General features: G+C 36.0%; 1 protein-coding gene across 1 annotated transcript in view; it reads right to left on the bottom strand.

The window, feature by feature from the left end:
* Positions 1-21,898, bottom strand: part of GBE1 (1,4-alpha-glucan branching enzyme 1) — a 276,713-nt gene that overhangs the window by 174,808 nt on the left and 80,007 nt on the right. The window contains exon 3 of the mRNA XM_006726989.3: positions 11,398-11,513. Coding sequence (XP_006727052.1) covers positions 11,398-11,513 — 116 coding nt within the window. The remainder of the gene's footprint in view (positions 1-11,397; positions 11,514-21,898) is intronic.

Here is a 21,898-nt window from a genome sequence, read left to right as displayed (position 1 = left end):
CTTCCAGAGAAAGGCAAACTTTTTTCTAGTATTGAGCTCTCTAAACAGTAACTCGCAATTATTAACACAGAAAATGCTAAAGATTCATTAAAACTAGCTGTGATTTCCAGATTCTAATATTTGTTCATTTTTTTTAACCCTGATATCAATAGGATTTCCAAAAATAACAATTCTATAGGTCAAAGATGCCTAAATTCAAAGAATATAATTTAAAGTTACTGACATGCAACTTTATAAATTTCTTTCACTTTCTGTATAACGTGCATATGCAAAAATATTTCCAACAGTGGCAAATGGGCTTACCTGATGGTCTCTATCCATTTCATCCATGACATCAATAACATTTATTGAGTAGCTTCTATTAGACATTTCTAGGTCCCAGGGACACAAGGATGACCAAGACATTGACCCTGTCCTCAAAAAGTTTACAGTCTAAAACTACATATCATCACAGTGAATGAGGAGGGAACAGGCTCCAGAAAGGTTTGTGGCAGAAGGGGTAGTTGGTAAGTGGAAAGTAGACTTTGGCATTATGGAAAACTTCACCAAAAATAAATAGCACCTAAACTCTACATCAAAGACTAGAAGTTTGTCAGACAGCAGCAGGGGAAGCCATTCCATGTAGAAGGGATGCTGCCTTTGCATTTGCTGAGATATGGTAAGAATGGCATTTGAGCAAACTGCAAGTACTTCAGTGTGGACTGTACCTCATTGTTACGGACTGAATGTTTGTTTGTTTGTTTGTTCGCCCCAAATTCATATGTTGAAATTCTACCTCCCCCCCAATGTGATGGTATTAGAAGGCAGAGAGTATAGGAGGTAATGAGGATTAGTGAGGTCAAGAGGGTAGAGCTCTCATGAATGGGATTAGTGTCCTTATAAGAGTCTAAGAACTTTCCTCCTCTCTCTGCTCTTCACCATATGAGAAGTTGCCAATGAGAAGTTGACAGTCTGTAACCCAAAAGAGAGCCCTCACCAGAATTCTACTATGCTGGCATCCTAGTCTCTGACTTCTAGCCTCTAGAACTTTAATAAATTTCTGTTCTCTGTAAGGCACCCCGTCTACAATACTTTGTTATACAGCTCAAATGGACTGAGGCAAGGATAAAGACAAAGTTGGAGAGGAATCCAGAGGCCAGGGCATGGAGGGCTTTGTATGTCAAACTAAGAGTACAGAATTTAAACTAGAGGCCAGTGTTGTTCAATTCTTTCAAAATAGAAAAATTATTTAAACATAATCATACATGGGAGCCCAGTATAAAACAGGGAAAGGATCTCCGTATTTCAAGTGAGTGCTGGGGAATCTGAAAACTCACCAGGTCAGCCTCTTGATACACAGTGTGAAAACCCTAGCTATAACCAAATCAGGGGTTGGGAGAGTTCATCACAAAGGGTTTAAAGCAGAAGCATAACATGAGCAGATTTCAAATCTTAGAATCATGACTGTGGGGCTATAATATGAAAATGGACTGGGGCATTTCCGGAGTAGAATTTAGTGATTGATCACTTATATATAACACTCAGTGCTCAACACAAGTGCCTTTCTTAATTCCCATCATCCATTTAGCCCATCCCGCCACCCACCTCCCCTCCAGAAACCCTCAGTTTGTTCTCTAGAGTTATAAGAGTCTGTTATGGTTTGCTTCCCTCTCTTTTCTTCCTCCCCTTCCCCTATGTTCATCTAAACAACTTTGAATCTAGATATCCATAATACATAAACTTTAATCCTAGACAAAATGTAAAATATCTAAGATCTCAAGCCATTGCCGGAAGAATTTCTATAGTAATGTGTCTAGGAAAGGAAAGTGTTAACAAGTTACAAAAACAATGATTTATGACAAGTTTGAGTTGGCAGGTGGTACACAGCAAAAGGATATATTTTTTCCAATATCATAACTAGAAATGATCCCTCAGAAACTGCAGAAGATTGAGACCCTATCATAGGCCACGACACAGTAAAACTCATTTATGAATTTATATGAAATACTGATATAAATATATAAATATATGGTTCAAATGATTTGTAAATGAGATTTACATTGCTTCATTCACAGGTCTTAAGTTTAAAAGTACCATCATCCAGTTATCTGTACTATTTTCTTTTATTTTATTAAGATATTAAGAGTAGGAGAGGATAAAAACCAACGAATGGGAAGTGAGAATATGGAAAGAGCACATGTACATGATAGTAGGTTCTTCTTTCCAGGACTCTCTACCATACAAGAGAAGAAGAACATTCAGGATCCATTAACAGTAGCTAACTTTTGTTAACTGAAAATGAGACTACTTTTATATGCTTTAGAAGAGAGAGTTTGAATATTTGTGAGGAAAACAATGAGATCATTAAGGGTCAAAGTCCTGGGAAAAAAAAAGAAGAAAACACAGGTTAAAGAATAAGTTGGTCATTATAAAAATTATAGATGTTTTAAGAAATGAAGGATTTTTTAAAAAGCAGAATTAAAGAAAAAAAGCAAAAAAAAGTTTAGCAATTATGTTGTTCTGCACATTTTCAGAGTAAAATTTCCTCAAAGAGATTCACTATTTTTTTTTTAGTCTTCCTATACATGATATCCTCATAAGTCAAATTGGCCACTGTTTCCTACGTAGAATTGTTAATTCCTGTTCAATCTTGCTTGACTTTATATTCCTTCATTCCCTAATTGACCCCTGACAACCTATTCATTAATCTACATCTATTAACTCCCACAAGACCAAGCTTAAAATGCATCTCTTCCCATAATCATTCCCTGACTATTAAACCTGTGACCTTTATTCTTCTCCATCTGTCCACTTCCCCAAGAATCTGTCTCTAATCCCTTGTTCTTTCTCCTCATCATCTTCTCTCTTGGGTTCCTTCTTGGCCCCATCAATATGTAGCCAAAAGTAAAGAGAACTAAATCACTAACAAATAAAAAAAAGGGAAACAACCACATATTCCATTTACTTATTCCTCTTTTTCCTGGCACAACCTTCTCAAAAATATAAGCTTCTTCCTCTACTTCCTTCTCAGCCAGAGAATGCTCAAGCAACTCATTTGTTTATGGGGAGTTTTCTCCAAATGGACAATAAATTCAAAGCGCAGGCATTTTATCATTTATTTCTTCACCTACATCTGGGAAGACAGTATAATACGTCAAGTGCAGAAAATATAAAATTAAATATATGTTAACTCAGCTATTAAGAGAGAAAAAGAGCAAAATTTGATAAAGAAATTAATGTGGAGCAAACTCAGAGTAGAAAAAACCATTCCCACTTTCTACCTCACCCACCCTCTCTAGGCAGACAGAGTTACTCTTTAGACTGGCAAATAGACTCCTTTGGAAATGTACATATTTATTTTGTGTTTTCTATCAACATTTTAGAGAACTTCAGAAAAAAAAAAGAAAAGAAAAATGAATCAATTAGCAAGCCTTTATTCTCATCTACAGAGGAAGACCATTTCCTGGTATGCTATTTAGGTTTATTAACATTCATATTGTATTTTGCAAACACAAAGAATTACAATCTGTGTGGTAAGGGAAGGAGCATCTAATTCTAACTATGTATTCTCTAACAAATTAGATGTTTCTTAGGGTCTTAGGGTCTTAAAGGTTGATTAAGTTGAACCAGGTAACAAATGAAGTGAGTAGAGGATTTTCTGTGGGTCATAAAGAAGAAAATCTTTATCACATATAATAATATGTAAAAACATCACAAGCAAGAAATAACCAGTTTGGCCAAAATCTTATAATCATGGCATACAATGAGAATATAATGACCTAACTAAGGCCCCAGAAAATTTAAAATATTCTTCTATCCAGTAGATGTACTTTTTTCTTCTTCCATTTAAAGAAGGGTGTTTAGAAGTATGAATTAAAAATGACAAGCTTAACAAATGTCTGTTGAAATAACAGCAAGGCAATACAAACAGTATTAACAGAAAAGGAGTCAGTAAGAGACCAGAAATTTCAACAAATGTTTGGAAGACAGAAAGTAGCTGAAGTGAGAAGGAACTAAGGCAAAAATTAAAACTGGATATTGCAGAGGAAGAACCTAAAGAGAGCTGGTCAATTTGCTTCACAGCACCGCGAGGAGACTAGGCATCTGCAGGCTCCTAACACTATGGAAGAAGGTGAGTTAAACAAGGGGACTGTGTTAAACAAGGGGTATTCAACAAGGGGACTGTGAGCTCTGGAGCACACCTTCTCCCTAGCCTATACAGATAAATGTATATCCCTCCAGAACACCACCTCTTACCCCTCAAACAGGAGATGAGAGGTTGATGCTCCAAAAGACAATGAACTAGGAAAGCTCCAGAGACAATGAGTACAGTAGATGACAGGTGATTCACATGATTGAAAGTAGGGGGATTAAGTGTCTTAGTGTCACCTTTCATGTTGGAACCATCCTCCACTTCCCTTGTCCTTATCCATGAATGCCAGTAGCCAGGTATAAAGTCCTTTGGTCCACACCCCTTCCACCCACCCCCTGTAGGGGACAGGAAGATTCATCTGGAAAGATCTCAAAGAAAAACCTTCACTTATTGCTACCAATTTAAAAGCTGGCTCACTTTCTGACTACCCAACAGTGAAGCTCACCAGGAATAAGGCCCTGTGTATGTGCAGAGAATTTTCAGATGCTTTTTCCTACCTCATTCTAAAATATGACCATATAGCCATGGATCACAAGGCATTTGAAAACAGCATGCAGAATGAAAGACAGAGACTAAAAGAAACACAAAATAAAATCTGAAAAAAAGAAAATGAGAGTAGGGGGTCAGGAGTAAGAAGCAAATTTGGGGAAAGAAAATAAAAGAAAACTTCTACAATAATTTTCAAAAAGATAAAAGTATCTTTGGCCATTTAACAATGACAGAATGTATGCAAAAGGAGAAAACAAAAGCATGTTATTAGAAATGTTAAAAAAAAAAAAGGGGGGTGCTGCTGGGTGGTTCCATGGTTAAGCATCTGCCTTTGGCTCAGGTCATGATCCCAGGGTCCTTGGATCGAGCCCCACGTCAGGCTCTCTGCTCAGCAGGGAGCCTGCTTCTCCCTCTCCCTCTGCCTGCCGCCACCCCACTGTGGTCTCTCTCTCTCTGTCAAATAAATAAAATCTTAAATGTTAAAAAAATGTGATTATTAAAATGAAAGTAGCTGGAAAATAAAGTTATTTCTTAAAGCAGAACAGAAAGTCAAAATGATGGGCCACTTGAGAGAAAAAGATAAGAAAACTTAAGAGATTCAATATCTAGATATTATAAATTCCTGAAACAGTGAACAAAGAATATGGGACAAGAAAATTGGCAAAGAAATAACACAAGAAAATATTCCAGAAATGAAGGATAAAGTGCTTATGAGATTTACCTTCTTCTTCTTCTCCCCCCATCCCCCAAGAGTTTTAGGAGCTGTATGCCAGCAACTGGGGCAAAGACCAAATACAAATGTTTCACTGTATCAGAGAAATAATTCACATAACATGACATTCACCCTTTCAAAGTATTCCGTGGTTTTTAGTATGGTTCGCAAGGTTGCATGGTATGCAAACATCACCATGATCTAATTCCAGAACATTTCCATCACGTTAAAAGGAAACACTATACTCATTAGCAGTCATTCCCCATCCCCTCCCAGCTCTTGGCAACCACTAATCTACTTTCTGTCTCTATGGATTTGCCTATTCTGGATGTTCATAAAAATAAAACCATACAAAATTTGGCTTTTATGACTGGCTTCTTTCACTGAGCACAGTGTTTTCAAGGTTCATCCATAATGTATCATGTATCAGTACTTCACATGTTTATATGGCTAAATAATATTCCATTGTATGGGTTTCCCACATTTTGTCTGTAGATAAGTTGATGGACATTTGGGCTGTTTCCACTTTTTGGCTATTATGAATCATGCTGCTATGAACATTCAAGTACAAATGAGATTTACCTTCTTAAGCAAATATTCAGATACGAATTTTTCAACATGCCACATCCCTGCCCCCAAACTACTCAATGGCATCCTTCTGCCTCGCAATCTCATTCCAGATCTCAATTAGTATGTTCCACTTTACTTAACAACTCTGATATTTTACCCCCTAAAACCCAAACTCTTTCTACAGATTACCTATCTCCTTTCTATTCTCAGGGAAGTTCACTTCCATACTCTTCTTTCTCAGCTCCCTGAAAATTGGGGATAATGCTTTCCACACAAAAAAAGCAAAGACAAATATGGTATAAAATGAGTTGCTAAATCTGTGACTCCAGTTTTATTTCCTCTCTAACACTTTTTTCCCTTTTCTCTGTGAATCCTGAGCCTACAGGACATTGTAACGTAATGGTTAAGAGCGTGGACTTAACTGTCAAACAAGCCTGCATTCAAGTCCACAGATGAGTGTAGTCATGTAGGAAATAAAAAATATAATAATAATACTTTCTCTCATAGTATTACCGCCAGGATAAAATTCAATATGAATGTAAAGCAATCCGTTTTTTTTTTTTCATTGCATCTTATCTAAGAAAATTGCAAATGTAGGTATTGGGTTGTGTCCCTTTTCCACCTATCGATTGTATAACATCTCAATATCATTAGAAAAGCAATGTGGTCTGGTCTGAACTGTTCGCCCCTCCAAACTCATATGTTGGAGCCCTAGCCCCCACTATGACAGTATTGAAAGATGGAGCATTTGGGAGATAATTAGGTTTAAATGAGGTCGTGGCATGGGGTCCTGATGATGGGATTAGAGCCATGTGAGCACACAGCAAGAAGGGAGTCATATGCAAGCCAGGAAAAGAGCTTTCACCAGAACCCGACTATGCTGACTGGTCTTGAACTTCCTGCCTCCAGAACTGTGAGAAAATAAATTTCTGTTGTTTAAGCCACCCACTGTATAGAATTTTGTTATAACATCCCATGATGACTGACACATGAATCCCCTGAAACTATTAAAGGCCTAGTATCAAGAAACCTCTGTGCTAGTCCATTTTGTTACTGAGTGGCAAATAAAAGTTAAAATACACAAACATCCTAAGCACTAAAAAGACAATTCTCATTGTTGTTGGCAGTCATTTGGGTATTAATCAGAATGAGAAAAGAAAAGAAAATGGGAATCAGAAGAAAAGAAAAAGAATTCTTCACAGTTTGCCTCCAACGGTTTACTTACCCTGATCTCTTACTTTTCCTAACCTGAGGTCTTTACTGACCTCCTGAGCTACATTGTATGAAGTTAGGACAGATTTACTTCTTACCCATCTCTCTGCCCCAGGATGCTGACCCATGTGGACCATATTCCCCAGAACACTGGCTTCTCTTCGGGTTTGGCCCATGTGCAGCCCCAATAAGAGGTCAGAGAGAAGGAGACGAGTGAGAGATGAGAGCATTTGTTTCCTTATTCCCCTGGCTCCTTCCCTGCAAGGTTGCAATAAATTAACTCTGTCTCTAACCAAAGCTCAGTGATTCCTTCAAGATGGCCAACACTTTCTCCCTCTGAGTTCTAGTAATTAATCCCTTGTTCCCAGTGGCCTAGGCAAGGTAACAATTTGGGTGCTACTAGGCCCCCTCACCCCACCCTGTGGATCCCCTGCATGCTCAACTTTGAAAACAGCCTTTTGGAAAAACAAACGAATAAACAAACAGAAAACACTGTTCAAACTGCCCTATTTCTGTGTGTGTGTGTGTGTGTGAGCGCGCACGCGCACACGCACGCACATGCCATTTTGCTTCCTGTTGGGACATCAATCAATACACACATTTTTATTCATGTAGTACTCTCAGGTTAAAATATTCCTCTTCCCTCTCTCTGGTCAACTTCTAAACATGTTACCAAATGTGCTTGAATGTTGTTGCCCCTCTGTTATTTCCCCTGTTGCCACGACAGAATAAATAAACTGTCCACTAATATTTTGTTCTAATAGCACCTTATTTTAAAAGCACATACAGCCCACATATATATTACAATTCAGTACAAGCATCACAGATCAAGGATAGCACCTGACATACAGCACTCAATAATTATGTTAAATTTCTATGAAACAACTTGAGAAGTTTTTTTTTTTTTAAACTTAACAATGCTATTAAAGATGTACATTTTAAAATAGTGACAACAACAACAAAAAATAACTTTCGATACATTAATTTGGGTAAGCATCCAGGAAGAAAAAGTATTAAAGACATGAATAACATACGTCTCATTTTCCTTCAGGAATGTAGTCTTCTTTCTTTATATCTCTATAGTCTTGAATGTTTAATTCACCTTACTATATTTTTTTAAATATTTCCCATTTGGTAAACTCACATAGAAAGGAGACATTTACATGACCACATAAGCAGTTAGGTATTTTCTTCCAAAGTATTCAATTGAAAAATGCTTTACAGAGAAAACAAAGCTATTATCTCAATGGTAGGTAAATTTCTTTTTTTGTTAGTGGTTACCAGATAATTCATAAGAGAAACAACCTCAAGTGAGTTATAAAGGTCAATCCCTTGTGAACTGAAATAAATTTTCAAGTTCGATTTAAAACAAGATTTTTAATTACCAAGATAGACTATCTGGGGATAACTTCAAATTGAAAGGCCAAAAATCTCAAGTTAGTTGATTTTTTTATAGAGAATTTAACCCCTCCCTCAAAGAAAATCTGATATATCATTTCCCATAAATGAAAAACTAATTATATCACCATATTAACAGCATCTAAATGTTTCCTCAACATTTGAAACATCTAAATACTATGAGTAATATTTTGGGCCTAAATTTCTTTCTTTTTTTTTTTTTTAAAGATTTTATTTATTTGACAGAGAGAGACACAGCGAGACAGGGAACACAAGCAGGGGGAGTGGGAGAGGGAGAAGCAGGCTTCCTTGCCAAGCAGGGAGCCCGATGCGGGGCTCGATCCCAGGACCCTGGGATCATGACCTGAGCCGAAGGCAGACGCTTAACGACTGAGCCACCCAGGCGCCCCTTGGGCCTAAATTTCTAGTTAATTATCCTCATGGAAATTTTTAGAGAATAATAATGAAGAATGATTACACAACAGTTTACTTGATACTTGCTGAACATTTATTTTATGTTAGACATAGATTTTCAAAGCCAAGTGAAAGGTAAAAGCTACTTTTATTTTTTAATCATAGGATCATTTCATCTCATCTAAGTCAAATAAATTTTTAAAAGAAAGCATAGTATAGTACATACCCTAGTGTACAAAGCATCTTAATCTGTTTGGGCTGCTACAGCAAAATCCTACGGACTGGGTGGCTTATACCCAACAGAAATCTAATTCTTGCAGTTCTGGAATTTGGAAGTTTGAGATCAGGGTACCAACCTGGTCGGATGAGGGCCCTCTTCAGGGCTGCAGACTTCTTGTATCTTCACATGATGGAAGGACTAGGGATCTCTCTGAAGTCCCTTTTATAAAGGCACTAATCCTATTCAGAGGGCTACACCTTCCTGACTTAAGCACCTCCAAACCCCCTCCTACTAACACCATCACATCAAGCATTAGGATTTTAACACACGTTTTTTGGGACGATACAAATATTCAGACCATAGCAGAAAGTATAAAGGATTTGGAGTTGGACGGGAGATGCAAATGTTTACCATTATTCCCTGTATATATCAATAATCATTCATTCCTGGTAATCAATTACTTTTCCCCATGTATGAAAACAACCTGTCAAGGTTAATTCAGTCACCATTTAACACAAGAAGTTGGTAAGGTGTCAGAGTTCATAAATTTTTCTAACTTAAGATGGCAAAGAAATTTTAAAAGGCAAAAAAAATTTTAAAAATTAGTAAGTTCACTTCTTAAAAACAAAAGACAAAACAGAACAAATGGCTGTAAGACCTAAAGTGACACTGAAAGCAGTACAAGAACAGTTGCCCTGCCTCACAGTTTCCCAAAACCAGGCCGCATGAACTAGAGAAGAACCAAGCTCTTTGACTTATTCTTTCAAAGACTGGGCCTAAAAATGGCCTTAATATTTAATAAATATTTCCTGAGTGCCTACTCTGTGCCAATTGAGAACAGACAATATTAGGAAACAAAACAGCACAAGCCCCTGCTCTCGTGGAGTTTATACTGACTTAGAAAGGGATTATTTATATTAAATGTAAATCCCTCTTATTGTACACAGTAGCTACTTTTTCTCCTTTTCACTATAGATTAAGAGGAACGTTGGCTGCCATCCCATGTCAAAATGTCTCTTTATTCCAGACAATATGCTCTTCTGGTGACTATATTATGTGTGGCAATATTTCAGTCATTCTCTGATATACGTAAAATTTCATTATTCGTTTAAAAAAAAAAAGCTGCAAAACAACCATACAAATACAACACATTTTGATTTTACTTTAAGTAACTGAGTTAATAATGTTAAGTAACAAATACCAATAAAAATAATAATTCAGTCACAGGATTTATCATGATAAATGCTTTGAATGCAATCATATGTCCAAAGAAGGGAAAGAAACAAGGGGACATGGAAATATTATATAATTTTATGAGCACTGGATAAAATCAAGTAAACGTTAAAGGATTTAGATAACCTTTTATATAATCAAATGCCTGAAATCTGTAATCCAGGCTTTCGAAACCCATCTTTCAAGCCTCCCTTGAGGAGACAAGAGAGGCTAGCTATATGGGCTCTGTAAACCCTGAATACAGAAACATAATGGTTAGCCAAAGCAGAGGGCATGTGAAGGACACTCAGCCTGCCTCTGACAGGCAGGCCCCTAGGTAATCCAAGTAGGCTTAATTTAACATTAAGACAAGTCTTAATGTTAAAGACCAGAAAGAAGAATAACCAGGAAAATCATGTCCTCAAAATGCATGGTTCTCCAACAGACAGTATTGCCTCCCCCATTCAGGTAGCTCATCACAAAATCAATTTTTTTAAAGATTTTATTTATTTGAGAGAAAGAGAGAGAGCACAAGCAGGGGTAGCAGGGAGTGGCAGAGGGAGAGGGAGAGCCCCAGCCAGACATGGGGCTCAATCCCAGAACCTTGAGATCATGACCTGAGCTGAAGGCAGATGCTTAACCAACTGAGCCACCCAGGCGCCCGCACAAAATCAATTTTATCAAGACTCTCTTTATAGGTAAAAATTTTCTCCACATTTGCTGATTTGAAGACAGGTTTCATTTTTCTATTAAACTTCCTGTTTTTTCAAGCTAGACTTCTGCAATTACTCAATCCCTCCTTACATAAAGTTTCCAAAGTTGATAATAATACAATTAATAAGTTCAGTACCTTACCAAACAGTCCCAATTTAACACAATTTATTGATGATGTCTCTTCAATTTTCCTCTATTTAAACATTTAGACTATTTCTCCCATAATTATCATGCATCAGTTTACATTCTAATATTTTAAATCAAACTTTGTATACAAAACAAAAAGAAAATAAGTTCATATAAAAACAGGAGGGTAGAAAGTACCTTTAATTTGGATCCATGAGGTACAAGTAGAGATTTATTCCTCTTTGGTGGGATATAAAGCTCCCACTTTCCATAATCCAGTTTTTTATATGGGTACGAAAATGGATTCCAATCATCTAAAAAAAAAAATAAAGAAGATCAGTTAACAATTTGCATGGTATGATTAACATTTAATGAATTTCAAGCAAAATATAATATGCTGCCCACTTGTACAGAATCAAATTGCTTAAAAAATGTTAAGTTTTCTAGGGTGTTAAGCAAAATACTCTACCAGCCATTTAGAAAAAAGCAGGTTATTTTAAATTTATTTTTAAGAAATGTATTTGAAAATTTACCTTTTGCATCTTAAAATTAAAAATTACAACATTTTCAATTGTCCTTCCAAATTCTAACATGTCCATCAATAAAAAGAATATAAAAGAAAATGATGGGTCCTTTTGTAGGAAACACCACCAAAAATGGGAGTTAATATTAAAAAAAACAGAAGTGCATTCTTGGTGGGGCGCCTGGGTGGCTCAGTCGGTTAAGCGGCTGCCTTCAGCTCAGGTCATGATCCCAGAGTCCTGGGATCGAACCCCGCGTCGGGCTCCCTGCTCAGTGGAGAGCCTGCTTCTCCCTCTCCCTCTGCCTGTCTCTCTGCCTACCTGTGCTCTCTCTCTGTCAAATAAATAAATAAAATCTTAAAAAAAAAAAAAAAGAAATGCATTCTTGGTAGACAAGATACATCTCATGGCAGAAAAAAATGATGAAAAATAATTAAAATCATATTACATTTATCCAAATCTACAAGTGTATGACAAAACTGAGTTAAAAAGCTAAAGAAATGCCACAAGCAAGAAAGGTGGAAGGTTATAAACTATAGGGAGCAAAGGAAAGGTAGATCACAGATCTCGGAAGCAAGCCAAAATGAAGAACAAGAGACCTATGCACACATGAAAACAAAATCAGTAAGTAAAGGACACACTGTTTAATAAGCGGTTCTGTGACAATTGGCTATCCTTATGGAAAAAAGAAAGAAAGAAAGAAATAGATCTCTACCTAATACTATGCCCAAGAATCATCTGAGCACAGATTGATGCTTAAATATGACAGGCAAAACTGCAAAATGTTTACAAGAAAATACAGGAAAATATGTTTATGATCTCAGGTATAAAAAGTATATTTTTAAACAAGGTACAAAAATAAAAATTAGAAACAAGCCTGATAAATTTGACCAGTAAAATTATAAATTTATCTTCACAGATAGATGGATGGAGAGACAAACAGAATGAAAAGACAAACTACCAATTGGGAGAATACATTTATAAAGAATATACCAAGAAAGAACATCTAAAATATATGAAAAATATCTATAATTCAATGAGAAAAAGAAAACAAACCAATAGAAAAATGACAAAGACATTCAGCAGAGGACACATGATGGCCAAGGAGCATGTCATAATGCTCAAGCTCACTTGTAATTAGGGAAACACAAATTAAAAGAACAGTGAGACTCCATTTACCACCTGCTGGATTAGCAAAATTTAAGAGCCTGAATATATCAGGTAGTCAGCAAGGATATAAAATAACACGGCAATTGAGAGTATAAATTGGTAAAACAATTTGCATTATATAGCAAAGTTGAAGATACATGCACTCGAAAGCCCAACAATCTTCCCCTTAGGTAACAGCCTGGAGAAATTCTGACAAATGTGCACAAGATAGCATTCGCAAATGCTCAATGAAGAACTGTTTGTAATACCAAAAAATGGAAGCCATCAAAATGTAAGTCAGACACAAAATGAGTAAATAGGTTCTGGTATAATTAAACAATGGAATGCTATACAATAATATAAACTAAAAAGCAAATACATATGTGCAAATAGCTAAAGCATGGAAGTTAATTTTAAAAGGGTATGGAAGAATACCATTTATACGAAGTTTAAAAATATGCAAAAGAGTATTACATAACACTTATGGATACATATGCATATAGTAAAAATATCAAAAGAAAAATGAGAATGTTAAACATCAAATTCTATGGGTGATTTCCACTGGATAAAGGAAAAGGAACACAGGAAGCTTCAGTAGTATCTGTAATATTTTATATCTTAAGGTAGGCGGTGTATATAGAGATGCTTATTACATTATTTCCTATTGTTTTTGCCTAAAATATTTCATAGTTCTAAAAATAATTAAGCAGCACTGTGATGTCATGCACTGTAGTGCTATGACATTAGATTCTCAGCCGACGAGGTAATAAAAGCATCAGGAGGCTTGTTTTATGCCATGATTTCCTTCTTTACATACCAACTCTTTTCACCCCATCAGTTCTAAGGATCTTTACCCCCAGACACTCTGAATGCTGGGGACAGAGTGAGTGTAAGAACCAGTATTTAAATAAAGATCCTTCTAAACATTTCCCTACTCATCATGTCCTCATCATGAAGACAATCTGAAAATGTCTAAAGGTGGTTTATATTAAAAAAAACAACTCAACAGGCTCTGTGTTCTTATATGCTCCTGCTCCTAAAATTTCAAATATATCTTACCTACATACAGTGTGACAGTCCCTTACCCAAGCAAAGAATTGAGGGCATAATTAGAAAGAAAAAAAAAAAAAAGCTTGAAATACGAATATCTAGGTACTGTAACACTTCATACATTTATTGAATTTCTTTTTAAGCTAATCACTTAAGACAATTAATAAACTTAAGACAAGTGGCAGATCTTTTCCTGGTTAGTTAGATCTGAAAATAAAGGGTACAGTTCATTAGTTCATTCATTCATTCATTAAATATGAACTGAATGCTTAATATAGGCTCTGCTCAATGCCAAACTCAAAATTAATGTTCAGAATAACAGTCATATTTCCTGAAGAGAAGATTAAATTGAGTAACAGTACACCAAAATGAATAAATTTATAATACAGATTCACTAAAAACTCAACTATAAATAAGATTTTGTTACTTTGAAAGTGAATCTTCAACTATATGGGTAATTTACAGATGCAGATTTATGTAAAAGCTGTTTTCAGTAATGTAAAAATGAATGTGCTTTTGAATATCACTGATTGAATATCAGTTTAACTAGTTCTTCAACTTGCAGTCACTTGATTTTTAAGGTCTATTTAAACAAGTATTAATATTTGTATAAAAAATACTTTTACTGAATCACATTTTCCTTTTATAAAATCTTGGAGTTCTAAATCTCCTAAAGCATCTGTTGATTATTTGTAATTCTACACTGAATTTTTTTTTTCTATCGTCTTCAACACTTTCTTTTTATTAGCACCTCTCCTACTCATGGAAACTCAGGTGTTTACTTTTACTGCAGTTACATTTGTCTTGCTAAACATCACCCTTGAAAGCAAAATTTAGAACATCTTCACATATGCACCCCCAAGAAAATCCATTCCACCAACTATCATAAGTGATGTAGAATATGTCTAAAGATTTCACATGAGAAAGGGAGAGGAAGGTTTACAAGGCATACACGCATGAAACAACTGAAGATTTTTGCATTCGGCAACTGTCGCCCCACGCAAATTCCTCTTCAGTCACACCACTACCAGTCTGTCAGCTCCTTGACTCTTCTTCCAATTACTGTTAGCCCTGAATTTTCCTCACTCAACTTCCTTTATTAAATAGTGTTGCTTTTTTCTATTGGAAACACGAACACCAATAAAAATTCCCACTTCCACAGTACAGCATGCAGATGTAAGATTGTTTCTCCCTAAAATGTGTTTTCCAAAATGGCTAATAAAATGAGATTTTCTCCAGGGGATAAATATATCTAAGGCCCAGAAACAGAATAATTAAAAAAAAAAATGGATTTGGACCTGCTCTTCTAAACTTTACATTAAACAGTTAAGAAAGAAGGAACCAGAATTAAGGTACATCTAGGTATAATTGCAGGAACCACTTGTGGAAGTACATAATTAAAAATAAATAAACAAATATTAAACATCAAATGACCAGTATAAAAATTTTATTTTTTTTAATTTTTTTTAAAGATTTTATTTATTTATTTGAGAGAGAGAGTGAGAAAGCACAAGCAAAAGGGGAGGAGCAGAGGGAGAGGGAGAAGCAAACACCCACCGAGCACTGAGCCTGACCTGGAGCCCAATCCCAGAATCTGGGATCACACCCTGAGCCGAAGGCAGAGATGCTTATCTGACTGAGCCACCCAGGCACCCCATAAATAAAATTAAGTATTTATAAAATTTGCTTCACAAAAATATGGAAGACAAAATAAGAAGTTGAAAGACAAAATTTAGGGAAATTTTTGTGTTGTGAAATAAGTCATGAGACTTTATTCCTAAACATAACTGAAAATAACAGCAATAATGATAAATGATTCTAAGCCATACTAGAGTAGATCTAAAGAGATACTTTTGGAACTAGATTATTCAAACATTTTTCATTTTAATCTTGTATGACTTTTATTCTGAGTACACAAGATAGCATTAACTTTATTTAAGTACTTAATGAAAATAGTTAATATCCCTATGTAGGCCTCAGGATAGGACCAAAAATAGCCCATTACCACATGGGACAATTGTTTGCTTCTTTATCAAGCACAGAACTAACACTGTGAGTTCTGTAGTTCAGTGGTTCTCAAACTTTAGCTCATACCAGAATCACCTGGGCTTACTGAAACAGATTGCTGCACCCCACCCACAGAGTTTTTGGTTCAATAGATCTCAAGTGTGGCCTAATAATTTGTATTTCTAACAAGTTCTCAGGAGATGTTGATGCCACTGGCCTAGAGACCACACTAGAAACAACTGCCTGGGTCAATAGGTATGTTCAGGTGTTCTCTACTCCTACCTTTTGAGGGATTTTCTAAATTAAATTAGATTTATGGACTACCAAATAATGCTCTAAATCAATAGATCAAGGAAATTCTGAAATAAGAAATATCTTTGATAATCCTTCAAGGTCAATATTACTCACATGAAATTCAGGATTCAGGATTTGGGAATGAATAGGGTTGTAAAGCCCAGAAGGATGATGAGTGAGATAAAGATTATAGAACAGATCTAATGTATAAAGGAATTGGAATGTATTAATGTAAGGGAACAAAAATTGACAAATTTGAACATGAAAAGATAACATATATTAAAATCATTATTCAATGCAGTTATTAATGTCTATAGATAACATTTTCTAGAATATTCTCATAAAGAGATCGCTTGGTTAAAATGTTTGGGCCACTGATCACTGATCATGAATAAAAATTTGAAGTCTTTTATCTAGAAAAGTAATATTAAAGTTTTAAAATGTTAACATATTACCTCATTTTCCTTTCTATGACTCATTTCTTACCATAATGTAGACATCTCCAGGTTCAAGGGTTAGGAACACCCAAAATAATATGTTTAATTATTCTAATTTTGGTCAAATTTTAAGATCATGTTTGCTGCCTGCACAAATTATTTTATTATAACATTTTCTAAGACATTTGATATTTATCAAGTTATGATGACCTCACACATTTTTAAAGCAAACATGTTAATAGGTATTTTATTAAGAGGCTAAACTATATCATCATATTTGATAATGCAAAAGATTGTATTTGGCCATAGACTCAAGACCAGCAGACAAAATTCAAATCGAGATATGGAAAAGAAACAATGTGTGATGCAGTTTAATATGAACTGCAAACACACATTCGGCATAGGCCATCAAACATTAACTTAAGGTCACTGCATCAGGAGAACAGACTCTATATTTATCTCAAACCCAACAACCTTTCTTTTTCTAATGTAAGAATCCTCAAATAAATTTCTTAAATGTCAACTTCTTCAACTATTCCCAAACTCTTTAACTCACAGTAAAGTATTTCTCTTCATCAGCACTTGGCCACCTCATTTCCGTTGAGTTCCTAAGTTTCATACAAAATTTCCTTATGTATGGTTGAAATCGTTCCAACTTACTATGTAGAGCCCTCCACCTTTGATGCGGATGCTAGTGTGCTGAAGACATGGTCCACACCTGGGCCAACCCCGCCACACAGACTACACCCAGCGGTGACACAGATGCCTGGTGAATGCAGCAGATAAGGCTAATAATATAAGGCCAGTACTGGCCTGTATGGCACATTTTAGTTACTTTCCATCTGAGTGGATGTCCCTTATTACAGTTGTTAAATATTTGGAATATCACCTCTTCAAAGCAACTAAACACCCTTCATCATACTGTGTTATTTGTTTCAAGCTTCACATCATGCTGCATTTACCTAGATTTATGCAAAGTTAGCTTGACAAATGGAAGTTCTGGGGACTTCTCTCATACCAAGAAAGCATCTGTTCTATTCCCAAGAAATCACAATGTTCAGAACTGAAATTCCAATGGCGTTGCCCCTACCTAGGATTATGGAAGGAGCACACAGCCTTTGTAGGTGGAAGACAGTAGTCCTTTCTGACATATATCCCTGTGATTTTTTTTATCTCTTTCTTTTTTTCTCCTCCAGATAATTCTTTCCTTCAACTGGATGCCTGAGACCCACCATTCTTCAACTTCTGCTGGCAGCTGGTACCCTGGGGATAATCTTATTGAGACCTCCAGCATTATTTCTTGGGGGATAGTCTCTTAACACACATTAGTTAAGTCTACCTGTGCTTTTCAAAAACAAAATCTAGAGTAAATAAGAATGCCTCTAACTTCAGAACCAACTGAATACTAATATTTCGTTATTATAAAGAACAATGTTCAGTCCTGTGAAATGTAGCTTTCTGGAAATTAGAGGACAAATCAAATAATCTAGAGCTTCACTTATTGAACTGTTTTTAAAGGCATGCATGGAAGAAAAGGGCTCCATAATCAAAACATGTGTGGCAAATGTGACTTAAATAGGATTAACCATGTTTCTTTATTACAGGAATAGTATTTATTTTCTGATATTTTTTATGAAAGGAAATGATAAATGAATATATGTAGTTTCTTGTGATTTTATTTTTTTTTAAGATTTTATTTATTTATTCATAAGAGACAGAGACAGAGAGAGAGGCAGAGGGAGAAGGAGGCTCCCCACTGATCAGGGAGCCCGATGTGGGACTCGATCCCAGGATCCTGGGATCATGACCTGAGCCAAAGGGAGACGCTTAACCATCTGAGCCACCCAGGCGCCCTCTTGTGATTTTAAGTAGCATGAAAATATAACCCCCCAAAATGAATAGAAATGATTATGTATACAGGGAGGAATAACATGGATTAGTAGTTTAGGATTGCACCTTGTTATATTTTGACTACAGAACAAGGTAAACAATTCATACAATTAGAAAGCTTATTGTCAGAAAGGGGAAAAATAAGAAAAAAAATCCCTTAAAATAGAACCTGAAATAAATGAACCTATGTGATGGTATTTGGAGGTGGGGCCTTTGGAAGGTAACTAGGTCATGAGGGTAGAGTCCTCATGAACAGGGTTAGTGCCCTTACAAAAGAGACCCCAGCTAGATCTCTGGTGCCTTCCACCAAGTGAGTACACAGAAAAAAGCCTGTTGTCTATGAACCAGGAAGTGGATCCTCACCAGCCACGAAATCTGCTGGTGCCTTGATCTTGGACTCCCAGCATCCAGAACTATGAGAAATAAATTTCTGTTGTTTATAAGCCACCCAGTCCATACTATTGTTATAGCATGCCAACAGACTAAGACAAAGTTTATCTTTACTTTTCCACATACCAAGAAATTTCTGCAATAAAAATTTAAAAACTAACATGAAGTCTCTGTGTAAAATATTTGCCCAAATCTCTTTCCTTGTTATCAATTATAAAAAGTTATCAAATAAAGAGTATAAGATTTTAATTTATTTATGGTTCTAAATACAGATTAACAAACTACTTTCTAGATAGGCGGCTCCAGTTCATACTTCCACCAGCAGCATATGAGCATGCTCAACTACCCATATCCTCATCAACACTGGGAATTATAATTTTAATAAGGCATGCCAGCCTCGCTTAACCAGGGATCACCAAGAAAATGAGGCCATAAGGCCCAAAAGACCCACTGTATACAATAAATTAATTTCTCTTTAATACATCTAGAATGGTATTAATTATGGTCATACCTGGGAGAATTTAGAAAACAGACATTTAAATCATTTTCCGTGTTCTGTGGATCAGATGAGGAACCGACATGAGAAAAGTTGCCTCTCATTATTGTCCTAGCTATAACAGATAGCTTTTGTTTTTTAAGATTTTATTTATTTATTTTGGAGAGAGAGTGAGCAAGCTAGCACAAGCAGGGAGGAGGGGCAGAGGGAGAAGCAGACTCCCTGCTGGGCAGGGAGCCCGATGCGGGACTCAATCCCAGGACCCTGGGATCACGACCGGAGCCGAAGGCAGACGCTTAACTGACTGAACCACCCAGGCACCCAAAAGATAGCTTTTGATACACAGTGTTTGCATTTCTTTTCAAAACAGGCTATAATTATAACTTTTGATTATTCTCTTTTCTTCTATTGTTATTTGGGAAGAATTGGGTGGTGGGTCATATTTTTTTCAAACTTTTTCATTTATTTCTAGTTTTATTGAAATAAAATTTAAAATGTGGTGTACTTTATGGACTAATTTGGTGGTAATCAATCCAGTTATTTATTTACCAATCTATTTATTTTTAACAGTATAAACCATTCAGTTATCTCAAAATAGATTTTATGGAAAAATTCAGCATGAAAACTACATAAAACATGTGAAATCAAGGTTGCTCTGCTTGACGTGTTCCTTTCTAGCTGGGCCCCCTCTTCATCATTTATTGCTCCATTCAGAGCCCACTACTCAAAACTCAGTTCTAAAAAGTGTTTGGATATATGATCTACCTTTGTACATATTCCATATCCTTGAAAATTACATAATTTGTTTTAAATTCTCCATTTATTTTTAGTTTACTTGGTTCAGCACAAGTTAAGAGTATACTAAATTGTATCATGGCAATTGGGTCTGAAAACCTATCCAATTTCTAGCAATTCTTGCCACCTATACTTAACCAAAAGTAAATGTTACTTGGGACCTAAAGATAATGGCATTTATCTTTGCTGTGACTTCTATTATTGATTTCTATGCCATTTTACCTGGGTTTGTTTTTGGTCTGGATTTGACCATCCTTTTATTTTGTAATCTTTAAGTGACAGTAAAGCAGGGGGAAATTAATAAAGCTAGGAAGTGGTACAATATTTGCTTAGAAAGAACATAGAAAACACGAAATAGGAAAGGGAAAGAATGGGAGAAAAGTACTAATGCAATACAATCAGTCATCAGAGGCAGCAATGTCATCCCATGGGCCAAGAATGGCCCTCAATTATGTCTTAACTGACTAGTAAATGTTGAACTGTATTCCTCCACGTCAGCAAATATCTGTGGGAGTAGGGAGGCTCTCTTAGAGCCCACACTCCAGCTCCCTCTTATATGCTATATCACTATGGATCGCAACTTAACCCATTTCTGACTTGCCTGGCTTCAGCATAGATTTGAGTTTAGAAACTCTTCTCTACACAACACAATCTTTCAACTTAAGATATTCTACCTGAATTGGCCCCTGGGGTGGATGCATGACAGAGGTCTACAGTAATCAGGAAAGCAATTATAAAAGTCTCCTTTCTAACCCTATAGCCACTTACAAAAGTATACCAATGAAAGTAAAATAATATTTTCTAATATGTCTAGCAATGTAACAACCCAAGTGTCTGTGATCAAGTGATTTTCGATAAAGGTGACCAAGAGCATTCAATGGGGAAAGAATAGTCTTTTCAATAGATAGTATTAGGACAACTGCATCTCTACATACAATAGAATATATTTGGACCCCTACTTCAAAATATGCACAAAACTAACTCAAAATGAATCAAAGACTAAAATGTAGGGGTGCCTGGGTGGCTCAGTCAGTTGAGCCTCAACTTTTGATTTCGGCTCAGGTCATTATCTCAGGGTCATGGGATCGAGCCCTGAGTTAGGCTCTGCACTCAGCACAGAGTCAGCTTGTCCCCCTCCCCCACTCTTTCTCTCTCTCTCAAATAAATAAATAAAATCTTTTTTAAAAAGACTTAAATGTAAGAGCTAAAACTATAAAGTTCATAGAAAAAAACACAGGGGTAAATCTTCACAATCCAATTCTTAAATATGGCACCACGAGTACCAGGAACAAAAGAAAAAAACGATATATTGGACTTCTCCAAAATTAAAAATTTTCTGTGTCAAAGGACACCATTAAGAAAGTGAAAAGACAACTTACAGGATGGGAGAAAATATTTCCAAATCATATATCTGATAAGAGACTTAAGTCTAGAATATGCAAAGAACATTTACAACTTAATAATAAAAAGACAACCAAATTTTTATTATTTTTTTAGATTTTTATTTATTTATTTGACAGAGAGAGACAGTGAGAGCGGGAACACAAGCAGGGGAAGCGGGAGAGGGAGAAGCAGGCTCCTGGCCGAGCAGGGACCCCGATGCGGGGCTCAATCCCAGGACTCTGGGATCATGACCTGAGCTGAAGGCAGACGCTTAACGACTGAGCCAC

Source organism: Leptonychotes weddellii, chromosome 1 (genome assembly GCF_054177405.1).
Source record: "Leptonychotes weddellii isolate Sample4059 chromosome 1, ASM5417740v2, whole genome shotgun sequence".
In the NCBI taxonomy this organism is placed as follows: Eukaryota; Metazoa; Chordata; class Mammalia; order Carnivora; family Phocidae; genus Leptonychotes; species Leptonychotes weddellii.
Note: the sequence above shows the minus strand (reverse complement) of the source record. Positions and strands in the feature narration are given on the sequence as shown.